The sequence below is a fragment of the Camelina sativa genome, chromosome 13 (genome assembly GCF_030686135.1).
Source record: "Camelina sativa cultivar CO46 ecotype springtype chromosome 13, ASM3068613v1".
NCBI lineage: Eukaryota > Viridiplantae > Streptophyta > Magnoliopsida > Brassicales > Brassicaceae > Camelina > Camelina sativa.
In genome coordinates, this window is record NC_141892.1 from 25784679 (window position 1) to 25809830 (window position 25152).

Here is a 25152-nt window from a genome sequence, read left to right on the forward strand (position 1 = left end):
ATGGTCTACTTTTCTGTTTCATAATAAGTGATATTATGCCAATTTTTTTTTCTTTTTCGTTTCAAATATTTTTCTACAGTTTGATAATGCTTAATATTACTTTTTGTTTCGACAAAAACTAATAAGTATAAAGTAGGGTCGTTTGTCTCCCAAAGAAAAAAAAAAGTAGGGGTATAATCGAGGGAATGATATAATGTGACTGGTATTGATCTTTACTGGGCCAGGCCCAGTTTGGGTGAGCAGCAGATCCAACTATCTGACAAAAGAAAAAGAAAAAAAGAGAGTTTCACCCACTCAGCACCACCTGACAATTTCTCATTCTGATTCTGCAAATCTAATTGGGATTTGGATATCAGAGGAAAACAAATGTGGGAAATGGGGGGACTCTTCTAAAGTGACAGTGACACTTATTATTAAAAACTCTGGTTTCATTGGAACCAAATCGAAGCTTGAAATTATTATCTTTAAAAAAAGAGAAAGATTCAAAGAGGAGACAGTGTTACACAAATACAAAGTGAGAAAACAACAACAAGGAAGAAGCGTTAAAGCCAAAATATAAGACACGTGCTTATTCAAAACAAAACAAAAAAAGACACAAATTCTTGTTTTTTTTTTTTTTTTTTTTTTTTTTTGCAAATTCACTGCAACAAAATCTGAGTTTGCAGAGCAAAAATATGGCAGGAATGTTCTTGAAGAAGTCCTTTTCTTTTTTTTAATCTATCTCCTCAGGGTGTGAAGAATGTACTCAGCGTAAAGGTCCCTGTAAGAGAGAGATTTCAAAATCAAGAATCAAGATTTGCTTAAAAGATTTTTAAAAAGAATCATAATAAGAAAGTAAGTTACATTGAGTACTGAATAGCTTCAATAGCAGGACCAGGTTGTAGGAAATCATTCACTGCAACTTCCTTGTTCTCATTCTTCTTGTCTGTTTAACTTGCGGTTAAAGGTAACAAAAAAAAATGAATCATCAAAGAATTAAGATTGAAGATTCAAAAAGTTTTTAAGGATACAGTCTTCGAAGAATCGACGGATTTCAGTGAGACGATGAGGTGGGAGTTCATTGATGTTAGTGTAATGCTTATACTCAGGATCATCAACACATACTGCAATGATCTTGTCATCTCTTTCACCCTTTTTTACAATTAGACACAAAAATAATACTCAGAATTAGCTTACATTATCACTACACAAAACTTGAACCAAAAGGAACCACATGTTGGATGTTTACCTGGTCAATCATAGGCATTAAACCAATAGCTCTGGCGCGAAGAAAACAGCCCGGAAGCACAGGCTCCTGTACATTTTAATCAACTTTTGATATAAGAGAATTGTTTCATTTCATCCATATCATCAAATTTCAAATAGTTTATAGATTTTGGAGTCAAACCTGCATGATAACTAAAACATCCATAGGGTCATTGTCTTCACATAGTGTGCGTGGGACAAAACCGTAGTTATGAGGATACACAACCGATGAATACAGAATCCGATCAACCTGCGAGATCCACATTCAAAAACACTTAAAGATTGGTTTCCCCCACAAGTTCAGATCATTCTCCAAGATTTGATCTTCTTACCTTGATGAGTCCTGTTTTCTTGTCAAGTTCATACTTGACCTTGCTCCCCTTTGAGATCTCAATAACCTGATTCAAACAAAAAAGTCAAATGATTTAAGATTCTCACTTTGTGATCTACTCAAAACCACAACACACATCATCAAGCATAAGACTTTACCACATTGAAGATCACTGGAGCTCCAGGTCCTGTAGTACACAAATAATAATTTTAAGTTCAGAAAAAAGACTCTAAATCAGCCAGCTATATATAAAGACTCCAAAACACACACAAAATCTTAAATTACCGATTTCAAGATCATGCCATGGATGTGCAGCAACCGATCTCTTAGACAAAGATGAGAGAATCCTCTCGTTTAAACGTGGTGTAGGTTGCTGAAGCTTCTTCTGAGATTGATTCGTTTTCACTTCTTCTTCTCCATTCATCTAATAAATAAACAGAGCAAAAACAGAACCAAATGTTAGAATCTTGTTAATTAATTGTCATTGATCAGTTCACCTCTAAAATCTAAAGTCATAACTAGTGACGCTGATCACACGATCCATCACGCAAAGATTTCACATCTATCATCAGATTCTACTAGTAAAATAATATCATATTCAAGATCCAACAAGTCTACAAAAATCGTGAAAAAAATCCACATAATTCAGTTAAAATACTAACGATCGTTCATTTCGTGATAAATCTAGAGGATCAAAACATCGATGATACGCAACGCAACAAATCAAGAACCCAAAAAAAATAAGAAAAAAAGTCGTACCTTGGAATCGTTTTCAAGAAGAGAACACACAGAACAATCTTGCGGAAACTATGGAGAAGAAAAAAATAAAGTGACAAAGAGGAAGAGAAAACAGTAAAGCGCGTGCTCTTCAATTGCGAACCATATTGGTATTTATAGAAACCGAAATAAACGGATCAAGCTTTGAAAATAAATAAATACGTCATTAAGTTATTAATCAAACATGATTTAATTAATCACCGTTCCATCTCTTAAAACAAGGGGCCTACCGTAAAACACTAATCTCACTCTCTTGAACGATTCTCCAACACACACGTGTCCCCCCCCCCCCCCCCCCCCCCCCCTTAAACTATATAAACTTAGTGAAGCAACTTAGTGAAGCAAGAAAGATAAGCTAAGAAAGCAAAAAAAAATATTTGTAACAATGGCTATCAACAGAATCGCGATTGGAACGCCGGGAGAAGCTAGTCGCCCCGATGCGATTAGAGCTGCTTTCGCGGAGTTTTTCTCCATGGTTATATTCGTTTTCGCGGGTCAAGGCTCTGGGATGGCTTATGGGAAGCTAACCGGAGATGGTCCAGCCACACCTTCGGGTCTTGTGGCCGCGTCTTTGTCACATGCGTTTGCGTTGTTCGTTGCGGTTTCCGTTGGAGCAAACGTTTCAGGCGGCCATGTGAATCCCGCCGTTACGTTCGGAGCTTTTATAGGCGGAAACATTACCTTGTTAAGAGCTATTCTTTATTGGATCGCTCAGTTACTTGGTGCAGTTGTAGCTTGCTTGTTGCTTAAGGTAAGCACAGGCGGTATGGAAACGTCAGCGTTCTCGCTATCCTATGGAGTCACACCGTGGAATGCCGTAATTTTCGAGATTGTGATGACGTTTGGGTTAGTTTACACGGTTTACGCTACTGCCGTGGATCCTAAGAAAGGTGATATTGGAATCATTGCTCCTTTAGCGATTGGGTTAATCGTTGGAGCTAATATTCTCGTCGGTGGTGCGTTCGACGGAGCCTCTATGAACCCGGCGGTTTCGTTTGGTCCGGCCGTGGTTAGCTGGACGTGGACGAATCATTGGGTCTATTGGGTTGGTCCTTTTATCGGTGCAGCCATTGCAGCTATTGTTTATGACACTATCTTTATCAGTAGTAATGGACATGAACCACTTCCTTCTAATGATTTCTAAGTTAGGGTTTTAAATCTCCTGGTGTGTCCTACTAAAGGGTATTGTGAGAGATATTGATGTTATTTATTCTCTCATGTGTCTTTTTCTAATGTTTTTTTAGTTGTGTGGCTGAAATGTTGATTCTACTACATACAGTATGTTGTTTTTAAGTGATTAATAAATCGATTGATGGAGAATTTAACATTAATTTCAAATTAGATTAAATTATTATATATCTTGGATTTACGTACGTAGTAGTATTCAGCCACACGTAAGAAGAATTCATGTACAACGAATTCTATGTGATGGCATATTCTTGAGATTATGCTTCCATAGTGAAAACATATAAAATATACGTAATGGGACCCGCTATTATCAATACTATGTAATATATGGTTAGTTGGCCCATGCACGTAAGCACGTTCTATTATGTGAATCTTGTTTAATTATATATTTGAGTGGATTTAATTATTTAAAACGAACAAATAAAAAGGAAGCAATCTAATACAGAATGAAAAAAGAATGAGAGACAATTTATTCATTCGATTAGGCTAGCAGAATATTAAAATTTTGCTTTAAAGGTTAGCAGATCAAAAATACAGAAAAATTCACGTTTGGTGGAATTGCCGTATGTACTATGTGTGTCATATAAAATGGGTTACAGATGTTAAAATTTTGTTTATAATTAATTAGATTGAAATATGAAGTTAGATTTATTTTATATGTATTAACGGTATCTCGGTGTCCCGGTTATTCCTCTAAACAAACGCGTTTGGCAGTCGCTTGCACGTTCAAGCAAAGTGCGATGACGAGATTTGATACCGTCGAGTCTCGATCTACATCCCACAACCCTCCCCAATCATTATAACGTCGTGGATTTATAAGATATAATAATATATATATTAATGGTCGTAGGATATAACTTTATACTATGTTAGAGCATTATCACTGCAGCTTAAACATATTTCATGTCTCTGGTCAACTTAAAAAAAAAATGCTCCTTAACCTATCGAAAAATTTATTGATTTTTTTTGGGTCTCTTTGGTTTATAAATTTTTTTCTGTGTCTTTTCTAGCTAACAAATTTTTTTTGTGCACCTTTAATTTACAATTTTTTTTAATTTTGCTCCTTAAACTTACAAAAAATGTTTTGTGCCCCTTTTCTTATACGTATATGCCTCTTTAATCTATGTAACCGGGACGGTCGCATTGCCCGCCCCTAGTTAAGCCGGCACTAATCATCATTTCACATAGAAAAAGAGAACTCAATATTTTTGTTAAAATAAAACCTTTAGTGAAAGAAAGAAAAAATAAAAACCAATATTTTTTCTATGTATGAGTTCTCGAATAATCAATAGTTTCTTGACATTAAAAACACATACAAAAAAAATGTCAATAGTCGGATAGATAACAAAGTAGAAGGAATTGAATTGTTGTGTATTTATTACATATATACATGATATTTGCTTGATGATTTAAAAAAGTCCACACTAAAATGTTATAATTATATCAATTGACCAATTCTCAATATGTAAATATCATTAAATATTTTTGGAGGTTTTACACAAGAATAATATTTACACACACAAAAATAAATAAAAACACTATAATTGAATAAAAAAAGATTTAACTTTTACTAACGGATTCAAGGAAGCATTAGTTTTCGCCATCGCCGCCTTCATCTTCGTGCAGTGATGATCTCACGAGAGTCACGTCTGACGAACTTGAATATAATATGTAAAACCAACCACTAAAACTTGTATTAAAAACAAATATGTCGTTGTCGCTTGATTTTTTTTTTTCTTAAAATTTCTGGTATTATAATTAACTTCATAAGGGGTTACATAGTTAGAGTAATGGGTGCCATAAAACAACAACAAACACAGGGGTGAACAAGCCCGGAACAAGGAACTGAAATAACAAGAACAAGAAAAAGATAAAGAGGGGGAGAGAGAGCGGAACCAGATCAAGAGAAGATCCTGCAGCTTCGGGTAGTTGTCGCTTGATGTTGTAAATCAATGTTTAAGCTGTTATAATTTTCAATATTTATTTAGAAAACACTACAAACTCTTTACAACTATAAAATACAGTATTCTTCAAAAAGATCAAATAACAATCATTAAACAAACACATCCTTCGAGTTTTGTAACTCAATATCAAATAAAGACTCTCTAATCAAAAACCTCAATCCACGAATTTGACTCATAAAGCTAGTAATCTTTTGGCATTTCTAACATGGATTTAAATAAATAGGCCTATCCCTATATTAGTAAAAGAGAAGTACATAATCTTCTTCGGGTCGGGTCAATTTAGTGAAAATAACCCGAGATTAACTAAATGGATACGGATTAGAAATACCCGTGAAATATTAAATGGACCATCCGGTTACATGTCGCAGCTTTAGAATCAAAAATCATATCTCACCAACTACATCCGGGAATCGCTGAAACCATTTTTAAAAAATCACATTTACCATTTAAGAAAAACAACTATGAGAAAGAAAAGATATCATATGATACTAAATCTTACCAATCTTACCAATCAAGATTATCCTAAAGTAACAAAGTACATGCGGAAATCGCTGAAACCAATTAAGAAAAACATTCTGAAACCATTTAAGAAAAACGAATATGAGCAATCAAAGATATCATATCTTTAAAAATATATTTACGCCAATCTCAACATACTTATTAGGATACTAAATCTTACCAATCAATAAACCGCATTCAACACTATCCTACAATAACAACATCCACAAATCGTTACTTTCAATATTTTGATATCCTATTAGGATATGAGAATAATTACCTGAATATTCTGTAAACCTTAACCTCGACGAATGAATTATACACGTCTACCTATAAATACACAATTGTCATTTACTTTCAGTTCATCAATTCATCAATCGTAATACCTTTTAAAATGGCAGCAAATTTTCCAATAACTGATCTATCATCGATCAAGCCATTCAAGACTTGCTGGAAAATCCAAGTGAAAATCATTCATAGTTGGCAGAATGAAACCACTTTCTCCGGTGAGACCATCGAAATGGTCCTAGGTGATGTCTCGGTAAGTTTAATAATCATTGTACAAATCTACGAAAAATTAGAGAACACCTGATTGTACTCACCTTTTTTCCAGTTTAGGGTACTTTGATCCATTCTACTGTCAAGAAACAACAACTATATAAGTTTCAGAGACAGATCGTGCCTGGTCAGTGGAGAATCATAGAGAATTTTTCGTTGACTAAGGCAACTGGAAAATTTAGGGTCACAAAGCTCATTTACCGTATGTCTTTGTTGAACACTTCCACAATTGTCTCATGCGCGTCATTATCTGATGACATGTATCTTGACTTTATGGATTTCCAAAGCATTTTTAACGATCCTGCATTCAATGAGAACATCTTGATTGGTTTGTATTCTGTTATAAGTATTTTAATTTATCCGTTTATATATATATATATATATAATTACATTTACCAAACAAATGTTGAACTTTTAGATGTTATTGGCCAAGTTGTCAATGTTGGTGAAATGAGAATCCATGAAGTGGATAACAAGGTGAAGAAGAAGCTTGAGTTTGAACTCAGGGACACTCGGTAAGATAGTTACACTAATTGAAATTGCGTTTTAAATAACTAATATGCATGAAAATAATAACTTGCTTGTGTTGAATACAGGATGAACGTTTAGCATGTACAATTTGGGGTACTTTTTAAGTTTATAACCTTCAAAATATGAATATGAATATGTGATAATCAAAAATAGAATATGTTACATATTCATATACTAAAAATAGAATATGAATATGAACTGAGCCTTTTAAAAATAAATATGCTAATCAAAAATTTCAAGTACAGAATATGAATCGTAAATAGGTGAAGAAAACACTAACCAAATTTAGAAGGATTCAAGTATTTTAGCTCATTGTCAGTTTGGTAAATGGCTCATTCGGGATACCTGAGAAGTGCTCTCATATATACAACACACAACAAAATAAAAAGTTAAAAACTTTAGCGGAGTTGAGACAAAAAAATTGACGAAGAAGAATTCAAAGCTTACATATATAATCAAGTCTTCTTTGTAGTTTCTTCTTTTCCAGAAGAATCATCCTCTTTTAACTGCTTAAAATCGTTTACTGATCCCTGCAATATCATAAAGAAAAATACAGATCAAAATTCACAAAAGGTCAATACAGAGCAACAATTACTAATTTCAAACACAGAAAAATTATTTCAATCTCGATAATGTTTAATTCGATATGGGGAGCAATTGAATTAACTGTCTTATCAAAGGATGATTCACGGAATCATAACAGCTTACCCTATTAATCGATTTGGCGCGGAGGTCGTAGGGAAGAATACACCGAAAGCTCAATTTGGAATCCATTGATCAGTGAATCTATTTGATGTAGACCTTTCTTCCTTCAATCATCGAACAATATTTGGGGGTTTAGGACGATTTGATCACTGTATGACGTTTCGGAATTTTTTCTCAAAGTACCTCTTTCGAGATCAAAGAAAAGAGTGAATGTTTCGATTTCTTTGACAAAAAAATAATAATTATGTGTTTCTACAAAACACATAATCTATTCATCTTCCATTTACAATTTTCAAAATTGAATTATTATCTGACCCGGCCCATTTAAGCCCAGTAAGATACATAATTCTTTTTTTGGCTTTTTGAATATAATCAAAATTATATAACTCATTTGGCTAATGATATAAATTTGTAAATCAATTATTTAAATAAAAAGACAATTAATTTAACTCACGAAATCAGTACCTCCAAATTCATACTTTTTATCTATATGTTACACAGCCAGTAATATTTATAATTGTTATTATCTATATGTATATTTATATATGTATATTTATATTTTTACTACTAAAATTGTCAAAATGATTTCTCTATTCTTTACCCAAATTTATCTCACATTATGATTCCCTATTATGATCTTATAAATTTTAAATCAAATTATATTATACATAATTCAATCTATAAAAACCGATTATATAATAACGAATATTCCCCCGTGCTAAATCCGATCCTAGTATACAGTTAACTGGATTTCATCTTTTTCACAATATCTAAAGGGCTTTTGTTTAAAGCCCAAAATAAAATGAGTAAATATTATACACATACTGTATTATTCAATAATTATTTACTTTACTTGAAAAACGTACTGTAAAAAAAATGACCAAATGGTTTGACTTTGACCAAAAAGTTGGAAAAGAAGAGAGTTGTTACCCAGTCTATTGATCTCTGACATCTGATCTTGTCCTTCACTCTTACACACACACACAATAATTAGATAATTGTATCACTACTGTCTGTATAATAATACTAGTTTTTAGTTTTACTACTATTATTCACACACATTGCATAATTTTCATATTTTTATTCTGATTTTATATTTTTTTAATCCAAAATATTAGAAGTAGTAATGTAATTAATGTATTTGGAAATGAGAAATCAATAGAATAAATAACTCTTTGAATAAAAGTAATGTGTTATTGTGTAGTGTAGTAGGCTAAAGTTTTACGTATAACAAGTGAGACGGATGTGTCAATGAGACTCGGACCATAGACTTCCTTTTACGATGCTTTTTTTTATTTTGGAATATTAAATTTTCTGTCACCTTTTTCATTGTTTTACTAGAGATCTAATCTAAGTCTATAGACGTCGATGAAACAAAAAAAAAAATATGTTTTTTGATATTATACGATAGCTGTGTCCTTTTCTATCAAAGCACAGATTTGTCAGACGCATGGAAGATATATAAACAAAAAGTAGGGATATATGCAAAATAAAATCTTAAATAGAGAATGCGAAAGTGTGAAGACGACGACCTCTTGTTCTTTGTAAACATTGTAATGATGTTTTCAGCTTTAATTCTATTTGTTTCCATTTCCGTAACCATTCTACTACGGACTAACAAAGTCAATTTCTAAACTTCCCCTATATAGAAATGGAAATTTTTATACATTTTTTTGTAGATGGGAATTGGAAACTGATGTTTTATACTAGTAATTAACTTCTGAATTTGTAATTTACTATTACAGCTCTATTCGAAAATTACAGGCAATCTAACCTTTTTCATAATGTCATTGTTTCTCCTCTTTTTCTTTGACATGCTTCGTAATGTCTATGTAGAACCGTGCGGCTAGTCTAAAAGCTAAAAGCTAATAAAACTAGCTACCCCAAAAAAATCTCACCTATTTGGTTTTTCCTTTTTGTTTTATTTATTTTACTTCTCTTCTTTTGTAAACTAAAGTAACACACATCACTAGGTAGAATAGAACTAGAAGAAAGGAAAAAAACTCAAAAGTCAACTAAGTTCTTCGACTAAGATTTGACCACATCATTTCACCGTTGATTTGCTCGAAGATCTGATGAACGGCCGTCGCTATCTCATCTGCTGATCCTAATTTACAACCATCTTCAATCTGCATGCGCAAACACCATTCATTTCTCATCTCTCCAAAATCAAACAAAACTTAGCAACTAGTTTACAAAAACCTTAAAAGACACATTTCTAGGCACATACATTTTCAAGTATTTATGTTATCATGCATTTTCAGTTTCTTAACAAAAGATCTCTAAAAATGTAGATTCCTTAATTTTCCTCAAAAAGTCAAATCAACTGCTAGCTACATAAGAGTCTACTTACAATACTAATGCTTAATTTGCTTAAGCTAGGGGAAACTGAAACTGTTTATAAGATGTAAATAAAGATTAAAGAATTTTAAATACCTTAAGATTGAAAGAGTAGACGACAAAGTCAAAGGAAGAAGAGATAGTGAGATGTAGAATCGTAAGCTTTAGTTCTTCAATGGAGACAATAGCTCTTAAGATCTGTCCTTTTCCTCTCTTACACCGAACCTTCAAGCTCACATGGTTCTGTATCACCGTAGCTTCCACTTCCGCCGTCTCCCCACCGCCGAATCTCGCCGTAAATCCACCTTCCGACGTCGTCGAGACGCTAGAAACAGAAGAGTTAGTAGTACATGGACGAGACGAAGATGAAGTAGACGACGCCGTTTTAGGAGTTTCGTTAGTTCCATCGTTTCGTTTCTCAGCTTCTAGAGACTGCAAGAGTTGCTCTAGTTCCTTTATGAAATCTATTGCTCCCCCCACGATCGAAGCTTGATCACCCTAAAGAAACAAAAACGTTTTCTTCTTTAAGCTAAATATAGCGAAAGACTAGTGTGAAACGTTTTCATTAGAAAAAAAAGAAAGATTAAAAGAAGCGTTAAAACATTTTGTTACCCGTTGGAGAAACGAAGGAGGCATGAGAGACCGGAGGGAGTTTAAGTGTTCGTTCATTTGTCGTCTTCGATTACGTTCGACGGCAATGTGAGTCATTCTTTGGTTTTCAACTTCGTCGTTGTTCTTTGGAGCTCTTGTACGTTTCCGTTTTCTTTTTTCTTTGAGGACCGTCGTTGTTGCTGCTCCTCCGTCTTCTGTTCTCGGATCCTTGTCCGGGTCATCTGTTTGACCCGGATCTCTTTTGATGGTTGTTGCATCAAGGGTGTGAGTGTGACAGCTCTTTGGTTCTAGGGTTTGGATCTGGAGAAATGATTGGAGAAATGGTTCTGCTGTTGTAAAATTTGGGTCTATGCATTGAAGCATTTGTAGAAATGGGACCTTCTCTTCTATAGTAGTGTCTGAAAGCTGAGAAAATTGTTCTTCTAATTCACCAAATCTCATTAATCCTCCCATAATTAGTTAGCTTCAACAAAAAGAAAAAGAAAAAGAATAGTTTTTTAGGTTACCCTTTTCGAAAAAAATGGAACTTTAAAGAAATTAATGGTTTGGTGGGTGGATTTCTTAAGACAGAACAACAAAGAGGATGTACGAGGAGAGAACATTAAATTATGAGAAATAAGGAATGTTGCAGAATTTGGATAAGTTTTTGTAAATGAAATTTAAAGCATTGAATGTTATATCATCCAAATTAAAAGGAGGAAGAAGAAGAAGAAGAGTAAATGCACAAAACAAAACAGTATTCTATGAGAATTTAAGGAAGTAAAAAAATAAATTACAAGAGAGGCTTACATGAGAAACAATTGAAGCTTTAGGAGAACTCTCTCGAATGGGACTTCTTCTGATGAAGTAATAATTTATGAAAATTTGGGTTTGTATTGGTCTCTTTCCCCTCAAGTAGTCTTCAAATTTACAACATCTTCTTCATCTTCTCTCTCCTCTCAGCCAAAAACATTCTTTTTGGGGTTTGACACTTTCTAGTTTTCTTAATAAATGCAGCTTCCACATATATAAAAAAAGAGAGAAGGCATAAGGGAGAGAAGAAGAGGTTCGGTGCGTGCATGAATAAAAACGAAGGATGGAAAAATAAAGAATAAAAACCCTTAAGCCGTGAAATTCTAAATAGTCGTTTTATGTATTTTACATATAGATATAAATATATATCCGAATTTTAAATTTGTTAATATTTGAGGTTGAAAACAAATAAAAAAAATTTCTTTTTGAATATAATCTTAATATTCTGAGGCAAACAATATCTGTAGGTGTCCTGTCCTCCAGATCAAATTTATATAATTTTGTCTTCTTTAGATTTCTAATATTTTTGTTTAGCCTAAATTCTATATTTTTTCTTTGGATGGAGACAACAAAAATACTCTTTTGGTTTTTGTGTTTTGTTATTAACTAGTTTTAACTTTGACTATGTGGTCAATGTGAAGCGCTTATCTTACCTCACCATTAAAAAAAGCAGTGTTTGGATTGATATGGCTTAAACGCAGACGTTTTATGTTTCATAGGCAAAACATAGGATCTGATATTTGATATTTCGGTCGTCCAGAAAATATAATAAGTGTAACCCATAAAAGAGTTATATTCAACAAAAAAAAGTATTAGGATAGTTAGTTAGTAATTAACAGTCATTATCCAACTAATCTTCTTCTACGTTGATGTGTTGGCATCACTCGGGTTACACATTAGCCGTATATATATATTTCATTTTGTTCCCAATACAATCTGACTGCAACTGTTAGGAAGTGGCTAAATCCACATAGCTACTATACTATATACAGTATATATATATATATATGTAAATCTGTATTTTGTAGACACAACAATGAGATGGTGCGTTGGGACTAGGACTAGAGAGAGGGGTCCCCGTAAAGTATTATTGAAGATGGCAGTGAGGACAGTTTTGTTTGGTAGGGACACACTTTCCATGAACAGTACTTCTCACTCTTATTAAGACAGTTTCAGAATCAGAAAAGAAGACCAAACCCTTTCTTGCTTCTTCCTCTTCTTCTTCTCCTATTTCTTTTAATAATTAGTTTTCTCCTAAAAAGGGTTTTCATGTCTTTTACTTCAGCTATTTCATTTACTTTTGTTCTTTTTTCTCTCTTAATCGAGCTATAACGAGAACCTTATGGGTCGTTATCCTTAATATTAAGTATTTCCCAATTTGGTGTGTTGACGTAAATATTTAAAAGAAATTCACAGTGACTATATTATCCTTGAAGAAGAAGACGAACAATGCACATGGCCAAGGCCATGGGTGCCAAACGTTAAGTGTCCTAATAATACCAACTCGATTTCAGTGCCTTGGTCTATAGGGTAAACAACAGTACTCTCCCCCAAAAAGAAATTTACCTTTCATTTTTGGTTTTGTTTCCTTCTCCCAAACTATAGATGTTTTTATTCTACTTTGAACACTACAAGAAAACAATCAATTTGCTAGGAAAATTTGGGAGCGACATTATTTCTCGCAAATTTGCGATGGAATTGCGAGACATTTGCTACGAACATAAAATTCCTCGCAAATTCCTCGCAAATTTGCGACGGAGTGGGTTCATGGAAATCTGCCGCAAATTTGCGAAGTATTTATGAGATAAATTATTATTCCTCGCAAATCCATTGCAAATTTGCGACGGATTTGCGATGATAGTATTCATAGCAAATTTTCATGGGAAATGCGATGGAATTGCTAGAGCCATCGCAAATGTATTGCAAATTGAGAAAATAAATTCAGAAAACTACTTAGAGTATTTAATCAAATTTGAATTCAAATACATCTCAGTGTTCATAATGTTCAACAAATAAATTTTAAACTTTTTCATATAAATTAAGAAAATGTAACTTTTACATTTTTTTTATCTTTTATTAGTTTAATAATATTAATTTCACACCCTAAACATAAATCCCAAACCCTTACCCTAACTCAAAATTCTAAATCATAAACTCTAATCTTTAAAGTTTAAACTTTAAAAATCCTAATCATGAAAATTAAATCATATATAAACCGTAGAACCAAAAAATAACCATTCTATATACATAAAACCAATATATAAAAAATATACATATATATTTACTTTACATAAAAACAATATTTAAAAATACTATATATTTACTAATAAATTTAAATATCTAAACCTAAACTTCAATTATTATTATATATTCAAAGCTAAAATCCCAATTATATAAATGACTCTTTTATGATTGTTTTGTGACTGTTTAATTATATAAACTAAATCACAAAAACCATAAAATCATAAAACTAAACCCAAATTTTAAACCTTGTACAAATCCTAAATCATAAGCTCTAATCCTTAAATTTTAAACTTTGAAATTTAATAATTAAATCAGAAATTCAAATATAAAATATATTTTAAGTACAATACTTAGAAAAAAAATAAAAAATTTCAAAATTTCAAAATTCTCTGAAGCTATTAAACCAAAAAATATAACCATTTTGTAAATATGTTTAAGATACGTTTAACTCAAAAGCTAAGCAAATTAATGATTATACATATATGTTTAAGATATGTTTAACTCAAAAGCTAAGCATATTAATAAATTTACAAATATGTTTAAGATATTTTGTCTACCTATAATGTATCAAATAATACTCCAGATTACTAAATTAATAAACCAAAAGATACTGAGTTTCCATTGGTTAGTTCATAGAGATATGAATTGGTATTTTAGCTTATCATGCATCGTTGATTAGATTAAATCTGAGGGACACAATTGTTACCCTTATTTTTTATTGACCCTCTCCTCTTCTCCTCATCCATCCCTAATGACGAACACAATCTGACGGACACAGAATATGATGAAGATAATCATAGAAATTGAGGCATTAACAAGAGTAAAGTCGGCCGCCAGAGATTTCACCACCACCACGAAAAAAGACAGAGCAAGATCTAGATCTGTTGTCCGAAGATCCATGAATCCGAACTCCTCTTCTTGGTAAGAAGTGTCGAAGAAAAATCTCTTGAAGTTGAGGCAAAGCTCTGTTGATGCAAGACTTTCAGAAGTGGAGAGGAAGGCAAAGGAAGTGGAAGCTCGAGAAAGTTCTCTTCAAAGGGAGCAATGTTCCTACATTGCTGAGTACGTATTAGATTTTTTTGTATGTTGAATCATTTATCTTTGTGTCGTTTCTTTGCTTCTTTGCCTCAACTTGTTTTTTTTTTTTCTAATTTCTCAGACCACTGAAGAGCAACTTTGTCAAAGCAGAGCAAGGACTTGCGTGAATGGGAAAGAAAGTTGCAAGGAGAAGAAGAAAGGGTTGCTTAATCTCAAATCCGGTTGGTTTGAAGATCATTTTTGAGGGATTAATTGGCCAAGAGGCGACATACTAGCAGCTGGTAAGGGGGCTCGTCAACAAACGGAATCGGGTTGCGGCTGTCGGATTAGAGTTTTTTGTTTGTTAATTTTAGTGTCCGGTTTAACCGACATCTTGTAACTGGTTTAATTATGTAACTCTTAATCAATTCCCGGTTTGGATGGTTTATTAATATCAATATATATTAATTTTTAAAAACGTGTCACTAAATCTATAAATATATATATAATGAATAAAATTTTAAATTTATAAATAATTTAATTTTTAATAGTTTTTCAATTTTTCTTATGTTTCCTTGCAAATCCATAGCAAATTCTGCAATGGATGTACTAGGAATAAAATTGCAAGAAATTTGCTATCGTTATTATTCTTCGCAATTTACAATGATTTTGCGAGGGATTTAGTTCCTAGCAAATATTGCGAAGGATTTGCAACGTTGACCATTTTGCGAGAAGCGAATTGCGAGGAATTGACTTCCCTCGCAAATCCCTTGCTATAGTTATTTTGTGAGGGATTAACTAGATAAACTTCCATCTCAATTCAACTGTTTTCTTGTAGTGGAAGTCTTTTTTTATTGAACTTGGATTTTGTACAGTGCATCAGTGACTAAGTGAGTCCAATATTCACATGCAACCTAATATAATGATCAATTAAATTTGTAAAATACGCCAACGAAGTATGAAGCAAGGATAAAAAAAAAAGTATGAAGCAAAGGAAAAGTGATGTATGAATAGAAGAAATTGGAATTTTGCTATCCAATTTTATTCTAACATTATCGAAGAATTAACAGACACGATCTTTTCATCATACTATTCGATAAAGAACAAAAAAAGTTTACAAGTTTTGTCTAGGGTCTATTACATTATCCACCAAATAAGACCATGTCACATACTAAACACAAGAACTATCTATCAGTATTAATTTGTGAACTAATTCTTCAGCCATTACGAATATACATTGTTACACTCTAAATTATAATACTTATATTTCGTCATAGTAATGTAGGACTTACTCATATGTATATAGTGTTACCAATAATTTACATATTATTATATGATATATTATTCATATAGCAGAAGATAAGATACCAGAAGTATATGATATATTGATCATACGTGAGATTTAGACGAGCGAACATAGAAATGGATTTACCCACTTGTGTTAAGATCAATTCCATGTATTGTCTCTCAATTCACTTTATTCGATTTGACTTGTTTCCGGAAGGCGTAGAGTAGAGGAGTTAGGTTTCTAATTTCGTCTATAGAAATCTCACATCTATTATGCAATTGGCCAGAAATAGAAATTCATCATTTTGTTCATATATAATCTGTAATAAATGTTATCATTCAATATTGTCTGTTACTGAAAAAACTTTTTTGTTTTTTTGTTTTTTTTTGTTTTTTTGACAACAACAAGATAAGCTCATATGAAAAGAATCTATAAATAAAGTGTTTGGCGTGTCAGTAAATCCACAAAGAAAAAGAAGAAAAGTCTTACTGAAAAAAAAAGAAAAGTCTTACTGAAAAAAACTATGTAATGAAATTTTTTAAGTTTATTTGATATAATGTTTTTGAAACAACATAAGGGTAGGAACTCAAATCCTTAATTGAGTATATGGAGTTGTCAATGAAGTCAAAGGCTCGATTCTCACCCTTCCTATTACACTTTGCTTTATCATTGTTTTTTTTCTGAAAAGGTAATATCATATTAAAGAAAAATTGAATAGTAATCTAGCATCTTTTTAAAAAGTAGATTTGCAAACAGAAATGAGATGGTTTGAATATTTGTATAGGCAATAGCAGTTTTAGACGGTTGAGACAAAACCTTTTCGCAAAATTTTTTTGACTTCCGTGTAGCTTTGGCTCGCCGGCGTCAGGAGATCTGTGTTATTTTCCTTCCTTGCTCCCATCCTTCTTCTTCTCCTTTTCCTTTCTTGTATTTTTTCCCCATTTTCTTAACCTTTTGGCTACTTTTTAAAAGTTTACAAAATCTAGATCTGGATAGTTTCTATCGCAAAGTAAAAAGGTGGTATCCGGCGATTTCCATTTATCTATACATAGTCCCAGGTTCTACGATAGCGGATCGATTGTCCACTGTGCTGTATAAATCAAATTCTGGATTCCTGTTCTCACCTGAAGAGTCCTTCACCTTGATTTTGTTGATGGCAGAGGAATACCCGTCTGAACCATCAGATGCGCCTTTCCGAGGGAAGACGTCGACGGTGCACGACGAGTTTCTCTTCAGGGCTACGGTCTTACCGATCTGCTGGACCTCCGCATTATTTACTCACCACCAACAGAGCTTGGCTGGACTGTTTCTGTGTTCATCGGAGATGTTCTTATCACTGGAACATTAACCCACTCCGACCAGCCACCGCACATCCTGTTCTCTAGCAGTTTATCAGTCTCAGCCCAACTTCCAAATATCCAGGTCAACTTCTTCCTACTCTTTTAAAACTCCTAGCTCTTATCAAGGTCCAAATCGCGAGTATGTCCTCTTAGGTAGAAGACTCCTCTCGAGGCATACACCGATTAGACTGCTAGGATGTTTCCATCAGATAGATAGAGCACTGGTTATGCTCCTTATGTGGTAATCATCTCTTCTCCCTTGGCTCCAAAGCTATTAGGCGATACAATTCTGAACTCTTATTGCCAGTTTGACTATGTTTTTGTATGTTCCTTTGTCAATAGTCACCCTTTGTCAATACTAGCTAGTTATTCCAGCCACCACCCAAAGAAATTCACTCTTATCTGTAATGTTAACCCGTTATCACTATCAACCACCTGTTATCATTCGCCGGGAAATCTGAACTATCATTTGTCCGTGTCACACCGACCGCAAGCTTTGTGTGGAAGCCTTAATCTCCATAGCCAAGGCTTTTATGCGAGAGAGACTTCACCTGTTCTGCCACGGTTTTTCACCTATCTTTGGCACACCCTCCTTTTAGCTTCATTGGTGAGTTTCTTTGCTCCCAAGATTCTTAAGCTCCTTGTTATGGCCCTTTTACTACCTCAAGTAGCTATCTTCACGCCGGTGAGATACTTAGCCATGACTACTCTTTCAACGTCCACTAGTCTTTGTTTGACATGGACCATTTCTCCTTCCACTGAGCTTCTCATGGAAGGCTTATCGACATACTTTGATCTCTCATGTGTTATGTGCTCTCTAGCTAATGACTCAAAGCTCTTTTGGATTAATGATCGATGTAACCTATCTTATTATGTTTGGCAATGGGGAATGCCTTTGTATGCTTTTGTTTTAGTTTTTGGATCTTTGTATCCCTCTGTACTTGAACTCATGTGAATGAAAGCAAGTAATTTGACAAAAAAAAAAGAATATTTGTATTGGCAATTTTCTATAATGAGTTTAATTGTAATATTTCTCTTTTTTCTTCTTTTCTTATTGGGCGTCTCCAAGGGGGCCTTTTAATTTGTAACAATTTTTATTTTTGGGAAAATTAAGCTTTTGTAACATTTATATATTTTGATATAAAAACATATTTTTTAATTTAAAATTATTTCGAAGATATAGTCTATGGGCCAAAAATGTTATGATAATAAATACAAAGATATGGTGTAGAATTGATATCATGTTATGTATTACCGTCTTAGTAGTTACTAGCTAAACATAAAATAATAGTAGCAAATTTGATGTTTTCAGATTATTTTTGTACTCTTTAAATAATAAGTACCAATTGATATGATAATTAATTTGGATGATTATTTACTGCTTTATTACAAATATCTAACCAATCATGAGTTTTTTAAAAATCTTATATAATGGTTGCTATATCTATATAAATGTTGGATATCTGCTCTGCTTTTAATACGATTTAAGAAACTTTCTAACAAAATTACAGTATTTTTTACTACACTTTGATTCCCCGTAACAGCGACAAAATAAGCCTAGAAGAGTCGATTTTTTGACATTGTAGTAGTAGAAACCCAACTTTTATTCCTTAATTAAATGAATCTTATGTCCTCAAATGTAAATCAACAGTCAACATGTCTCATTTTTCACTTGGGGTTTTCTTTCTTCTGATCGTTAATTCGAGATTAGACGAATACATTTTTATTAGGCCTGCAAATTTGAACCGAACCGATTTGTCAGAACCGAACCGAACCGAACCGAGATTTAGGCAAATCGGTTTGGTTTCTATTAATTAAGTAAACCGATCGGAAAGATTTTAGTTAGGCTCGGTTAACCGAAATTTTTGGTTCGGTTCGCTTGAACCGAACGGTTAACCGAAAAAAAGAAAACCCTAAAGGTAGCTGCCATTGCCTCTTCTTCATTCTCTGATTTTTCTTCATTTCTTCTTCTTCAATTCACCATTTTTATTATCTTCGATTCATTATCGTCCTCTTCTTCTTCGATTCATCATCATCTTCCTCGGTTACGATTCTTCTTCCATATATTATCATCTTCATCATCTTTTATTTTGTGTTGCCTATTCTTCTTCTCGATACATCATCTTCTTCCTTTTCATGATTCATCATCATCATCTTCTTCTTCTTCCTTATCTCGATTCATCATCATCATCTTCTTCTTCTCCTCGTCCTTATTCTTTGACTTCGATACCACAAGCTTCGGCTTCGAGATCTCGCTGTCGTTGCCTCCACAGCTCCACTTGTGGTCGTGGGGTTCTTCTTCTCTCAAGACAAATCTCAGAATTTTTTTTTTCTGCGTGTTAATGGGCCATTTTTTGCAAGCCCAACAATCAAAAACATCTTTAGCCCAAAACTAATAAACCGAAATAACCGAATGGTAAAAACAAAAATAACCGTCACCGAATCGAACCGAACCGAAATCTTAATCGGTTCGATTCGGAACAGCTTTCGATTTCTAAAATAACTGAAAAACCGACATAACCGAAGCGAAATACCCAAATAAACCGAATTCGCAGGCCTAATTTTTAGGGATTTTGGCCATAAATGCCACTTTTCTAAAAAAAACTTGGCAAAAATGCCACTTTTAAGTTTCCTTATGAGAAATGCCATTTTGCAAGTGAGGGGGAGATGTAAGAAGACTAAATTAGCCTTGCCTTAGTAACTGAGAAATGTTGCACGTGGGAGAAGTGAGAGAGAAAAAAAAAATTGAAGTGTTTGTCGCCATTAATCTTTATCGTTTCTCAATAAACCCAACTAAATGGACAAAAGCTTGATGGACTTGTACATCGAATGCAGATCCTGGTCCATCAATGGATCACCGCTCCCAGATGGGCCTGCTGCGTTAGGAGACCTGCATTAATAAGAACGAGGAGGACGATGGTGAGTTCTTGTGTTAAAAGGGAGACACAATAAAGGTTGACAACAAAATGAGTAAACAACAAAATTGGTCCATCTAGACTTTTCTAGTAAAATACACAATATAGGTGGACAACATAATGGATAGACAACTAAATTGGTCTATCATGTCTCTTCAAGTCATACACAATATAGGTAGACAATAGGATGTGACTTATGACTAGAAGGACAACAAAATGAGTAAACAACTAAATTGGTCTATCTAGGCTCTTCTAGACATACACAATATAGGTGGACAACAGAATGGATAGACACCTAAATTGGTCTATCATGGCTCTTCAAGTCATACACAATGTAGGTAGCCAATAGGATGTGGCTTATGACTAGAAGGACATGTTTGGTGGACAACAAAATGAGCAAACAACTAATTGGTCTATCTAGGCTTTCCTAGTAATACACAATATAGGTGGACAACAGAATGGATAGACAACTAAATTGGTCTATCATGTCTCTTCAAGTCATACACAATATAGGTAGACAATAAGATGTGGCTTATGACTATAAGGACATGATTGGTGGACAACAAAATGAGTAAACAACTAAATTGGTCTATGTAAGCTCTTCTAGGCATACACAATATAGGATGACAACAGAATGGATAGACAAGTACATTGGTCTATCTAGTATCTTCAAGTCATAAACGATATATGTAGAGAATAGAATGGGTCGTGGTCATAGACAATATTGGTGGACAACTTTTTTTTGGTTGACGAGTAAATACGGATGGACATTGCAATAATGCTTCGTCTACCTCAACAGTTTTCAACATAACAACCACCAAAAACCAAAAAAAACGGCGTCCGACGGCGGCGTCCGTAAGATCTCCCTTACTAATATCGGCATTTGGTAAGTCCAAGTCACCACTGAAACAATAAAAGTAAGGTGAAGAGAAGAAAACAACAGGAAAAAAACGATTAATGCATAAACAATTTACAGAACTGTGGACCATTATCTCCCCTAACCTGCTAGAGGTGCCACCAGACAAATTTCCTTCGCTGTTTTGGGGAAGACTGAAAGCCAAAAAAAAAGATAGGGTAAGAATATGAAATCATAAACCTTAAATACAATGCAAATTAGTTGACTATCATCATACCAAGTGGTGTCGGGTATAGATACTACGAAACTAGATCCGGCAGAGTTAGACGAATTAGACCAAGATTTTAGAATTTTATGGCACCACCGACGGCTGAAAAAGATTGAGATGGAAGAAGATGAAAAGTCAAGAGAGACAAAGATGGAAGAAGAAAGAGAGGATTAGGTTTTGGAGAAAGATATTTAGGTTATTGATGCGTTGCGTTTAACGATGCCTATTTAATTGTCTGATTTATCTCAACTCTCGGAAAATTGCAGAGAAGACAGAGAAAATAATTAGATTTGTGTTTCAAAATAAAATGAGAGTATAATAGTCTTTTTGTAATGGGATTATGACAGGCGGGAAAATGGATTGAGAAAAGTGGCATTGCTAAAAACATTTGACATTATACATTGCATAAGTGATAAAATTCTCTAATTTTTATCATGGCTATTTTCAATAATCAATAATTTCCTTAAAAACATATTATCTTTGAAATTAATTCATATGTCGACACTCGACATAAACAGAAAGGATCGTATAAAGACAAGAAAAAAAAATCTAATTTAGATCTCCATACCAAAAAATTTGATTATATATAAAAGATAATAATAAAAATCTTATCCATTCCAACACCAACCCATGGAAATCATGGCTCGAAATATATATGAATTTGAAGAATCTTATCTTTTTTTTTTCTCTCTCTCTCTCTCTCTCTCTCTTTTATATCATATGATAGACCTTCGTAGCCTTAGGAAAGAGTCAGTACCAAGGGAATAGACTTTTAGCCATATAGCCGCTATCTATCTTTTTTTCTTTTTCACGTCAGTTCGTGGATACATGTTTTGGATTTGTACTAGTCGTCTCTTTTTAATTAGCAAACTAACAAGTGATTATAACATAATACTATCACAATTGAATAATTGGTTGAAATTATTGTGTATATATAACATTTGCAGTGTTAAGAAATCAGAATTCAGATATATTGTATGAAAATGAGGAGCTGTAAACCATGATAAATTATCAATTTCTAAATAATATTGACTTTTTTTACGGGGCTGGATATAACATCTCAGGCAGTTCATACACTATAATCTTTGTAGCTAGTTAAAAAAAAAATAGCCGTTTTGCCAGGAGGTACTTAAGAGATCCTCATGGTTAATTAGAGGAACTGGTTTCGTTCTTTAGATTGGCCCAAAGATTTCTGTTTAGGCCTATATTATTTAACCTTTAAAGTGGCCTAATATTTATAATGGTAAAGCCTATATTGAAGTAACATCTATTGGGCCTATGAATCTCAATAAGAGGCCTTCTATTTTTATTTATTTTTGTAACAGTGGAGTGGATGGACCATTGTGAAGCGAGGAGTTATGAAATTATACGAAAGTTCTTAAAACAATAAAACACGATATTAGCGGGCAGTGGCATCTAGAAGAAGAAATGAGGAGTGTCCTATAAAAAGAAACATTCAAAACAAAGCAATACGTAATTGGTTAGAAAGGCGAGACAATTTTTGTTTACGTATTGGACTCTTTGGTTGGCCATGAAAAAAGTCATCCGAACAAAAGGTTTTTTGAAAAAAAGTTTGACGATAAAAAGGCTATTTCTAGTTAAATTCAATTAAAAGTTGGAACAAAACTCTAGAAACAGCCTCTCCCTTTTTTTTTTTTTTTTTCCTCAGAGGATTGGTGGATAGTGACGAGAAAGAAAAGCATACCATCTTTGATTATTTAAAAAAAAAAAAAAGAAGGTAGGAAAAATATGTTTTGTAAAGCAAGAACAGTTGTTTCTTTTTTATTTGTGCCCTCTCTTTTTATCTTCCCCTTCAAGACATATATAGTAAAATATGTACCAATTTGGAATACTTGATTGATTTTGTATTCATTTAATCTTATAGATAATATAAAGAGAAGGAATGAACTTTCAAATCATCAAGTGGATGAGGAAAAGAAAAATCGCCTTAAACAAACAACGTGTATATGAACTAGTTAAGGTGGCTAACATATAAAAATTATTTCATCATTAACTACCAATGCACCAGACGGGTTTGCCACATGAAATTCTTTGAATTATTAATCTTCTAAACCTAATTGTAATAAGTGGGTTTACTAAGTGTTTCTAAATGATAAATTTAACTTTTTCATTCTTGATCTTGAGAAAAAAAAAGAAAATTTGATTTAGTAAAATGGCAACAATATATTATCGGAAATGTTATCCTAAATGGTTACTGTGATCGAGATGAACAAATCCATCTGCCATTCCATTTTTAGTATGGACAACAAATCGCAGCAACCCAACTTTATTTGTATGTAAAAATGGTACGTAGTTGATCTGCTGCGGTTTTATTTCTATGTTTTTCGAACATCATTGTATACTATTTAACGAATATTAAATAAAAAGTGGTCTAATCCGTAAATAAATTTGTCTATTTCAACTATTGTAATCATTCAGGTTCTTAAAATTGGGCTGGTGATGATCAGTTGAGACATTTTTCAGATGTATCGAATATGGATCAGACTTTGAATTCCACAAGCAAGTCGAAGAATTTATAAAACTTGATACCCTATGATTAAAGTAATTAATTAGCCCCCGAAATGCTCTTAGTTAGCAGTTCTCGTGAAAGTATTAGAGCCAGAACCATGGGTCCGACCGACAAGTTTGTTGACCGAAAGCGGCTACGCGTCACATTTATCATCAACGCCTTTTACAGATCATGCACGTCCCAGTCTGTAGGAGGGACTGGAGGGTTGACATGGTTATTTGTCCTTAAGAAAAAAATGCGTATTCCAATAATAACGCCCCTTTTAAGTTTTTATAGAGTAAAATATAAAGGTTTAAAACTAAATATTAGAAGTAAAACGATTTTTTTTTTTTTTTTGTAAAACAGAAAATATAAAAAAACTTGGAATGAAATAACTCTTTGGAAGACACAAAAGCCATCGTATTAGCTAACTAGTTTGCATTGGAGCTTTACCAAATATTAGCCACCGTATTAGTTAACTAGTTTCTTATTTTTTTTTTTATCAGAAGTACGAAATATGACATTATATATGTCGTAGGCATGACAATGACTAATTTATTATCAGTTATATATGCAAGTAACTCTTGGTGCCTCGTCCATTAACCCAACTATTGATTATCTTATTTCGACACAAAGCATTGGTTCAATCATGCAAAATCTACTTTATCTATAGCCTTTCAATTAAATACTAATATTTATATACATTTCTTTCTTAAGAAATAAATAAATTGATATATTAATAACGTCATACGTTTTCTGTTTCGTGTTATAGATCGGCATTGCTTTCTTTGATTGCGCCTACGTCAATAATAATTTTGTATCAAAGTTCCGAGACTTGTCTCTTTCAAGATGAACGACCAAAAACTTCAGTATGACCAAGCTTTTTAACGCATTTCGGTTATAGAATAATGATTCATTTCCCTTTGTATGAAATATAAGTTTTCGTTCTCGTCCATTTGCAGATACTTTCTAAATCCACTAACTTGAGTCGGAATTGCAGTATTAATATATATCAACTTGCCTGTTCTTTCCATTCGTAAAAAGAATAGTATTATCAATAGTTAGCAATAGAACTACATAGTTGGTAAACCGGACTTTAGGGACGTATCGAAACTATTTTGAAAACATTACCTAACACAAATGAGATTTGTAGTGTTTAAGCGTAAGCAAACAG

General features: G+C 33.2%; 3 protein-coding genes and 2 long non-coding RNA genes across 32 annotated transcripts; 2 read left to right on the forward strand and 3 right to left on the reverse strand.

The window, feature by feature from the left end:
- Window positions 1-431: 431 nt before the first annotated feature.
- LOC104737630 (soluble inorganic pyrophosphatase 5) lies at window positions 432-2515 on the reverse strand. Its single transcript, XM_010457850.2, has 9 exons — window positions 2336-2515; window positions 1862-2000; window positions 1735-1763; window positions 1578-1643; window positions 1388-1495; window positions 1229-1294; window positions 1011-1131; window positions 844-925; window positions 432-760 (listed from the first exon to the last, which is right to left on the reverse strand). The coding sequence occupies exons 2-9, from the start codon at window positions 1998-2000 to the stop codon at window positions 718-720; spliced, it is 654 nt and encodes a 217-aa protein (XP_010456152.1). The 5' UTR covers window positions 2336-2515; the 3' UTR covers window positions 432-717.
- A 187-nt stretch (window positions 2516-2702) lies between these two features.
- Window positions 2703-3684, forward strand: LOC104738527 (aquaporin TIP1-3). Its single transcript, XM_010458691.2, has one exon. The coding sequence runs from the start codon at window positions 2739-2741 to the stop codon at window positions 3495-3497; it is 759 nt and encodes a 252-aa protein (XP_010456993.2). The 5' UTR covers window positions 2703-2738; the 3' UTR covers window positions 3498-3684.
- A 1312-nt stretch (window positions 3685-4996) lies between these two features.
- LOC104737631 (uncharacterized) lies at window positions 4997-8060 on the reverse strand. 28 transcript variants are annotated; one of them, XR_015578905.1, is made up of 10 exons: window positions 7801-8037; window positions 7540-7622; window positions 7373-7437; window positions 6763-6862; window positions 6606-6637; window positions 6284-6333; window positions 6185-6212; window positions 6005-6056; window positions 5834-5918; window positions 5267-5502 (listed from the first exon to the last, which is right to left on the reverse strand). It is a non-coding gene; the product is annotated as an uncharacterized LOC104737631 (long non-coding RNA). The 28 variants fall into 28 exon arrangements; XR_015578885.1 differs by having other exon boundaries at window positions 6014-6080; window positions 6606-6640; XR_015578886.1 differs by having other exon boundaries at window positions 6005-6080; window positions 6606-6640.
- A 1423-nt stretch (window positions 8061-9483) lies between these two features.
- Window positions 9484-11894, reverse strand: LOC104737632 (transcription factor bHLH57-like). Its single transcript, XM_087480099.1, has 4 exons — window positions 11539-11894; window positions 10750-11212; window positions 10234-10635; window positions 9484-9926 (listed from the first exon to the last, which is right to left on the reverse strand). Exons 2-4 carry the CDS (start codon window positions 11200-11202, stop codon window positions 9813-9815), a joined length of 969 nt encoding a protein of 322 aa, XP_087336225.1. The 5' UTR covers window positions 11203-11212; window positions 11539-11894; the 3' UTR covers window positions 9484-9812.
- A 2564-nt stretch (window positions 11895-14458) lies between these two features.
- On the forward strand, window positions 14459-15280 carry LOC147930023 (uncharacterized). The gene is made up of 2 exons (XR_015578807.1): window positions 14459-14847; window positions 14945-15280. It is a non-coding gene; the product is annotated as an uncharacterized LOC147930023 (long non-coding RNA).
- The last annotated feature ends 9872 nt before the right edge of the window (window positions 15281-25152 follow it).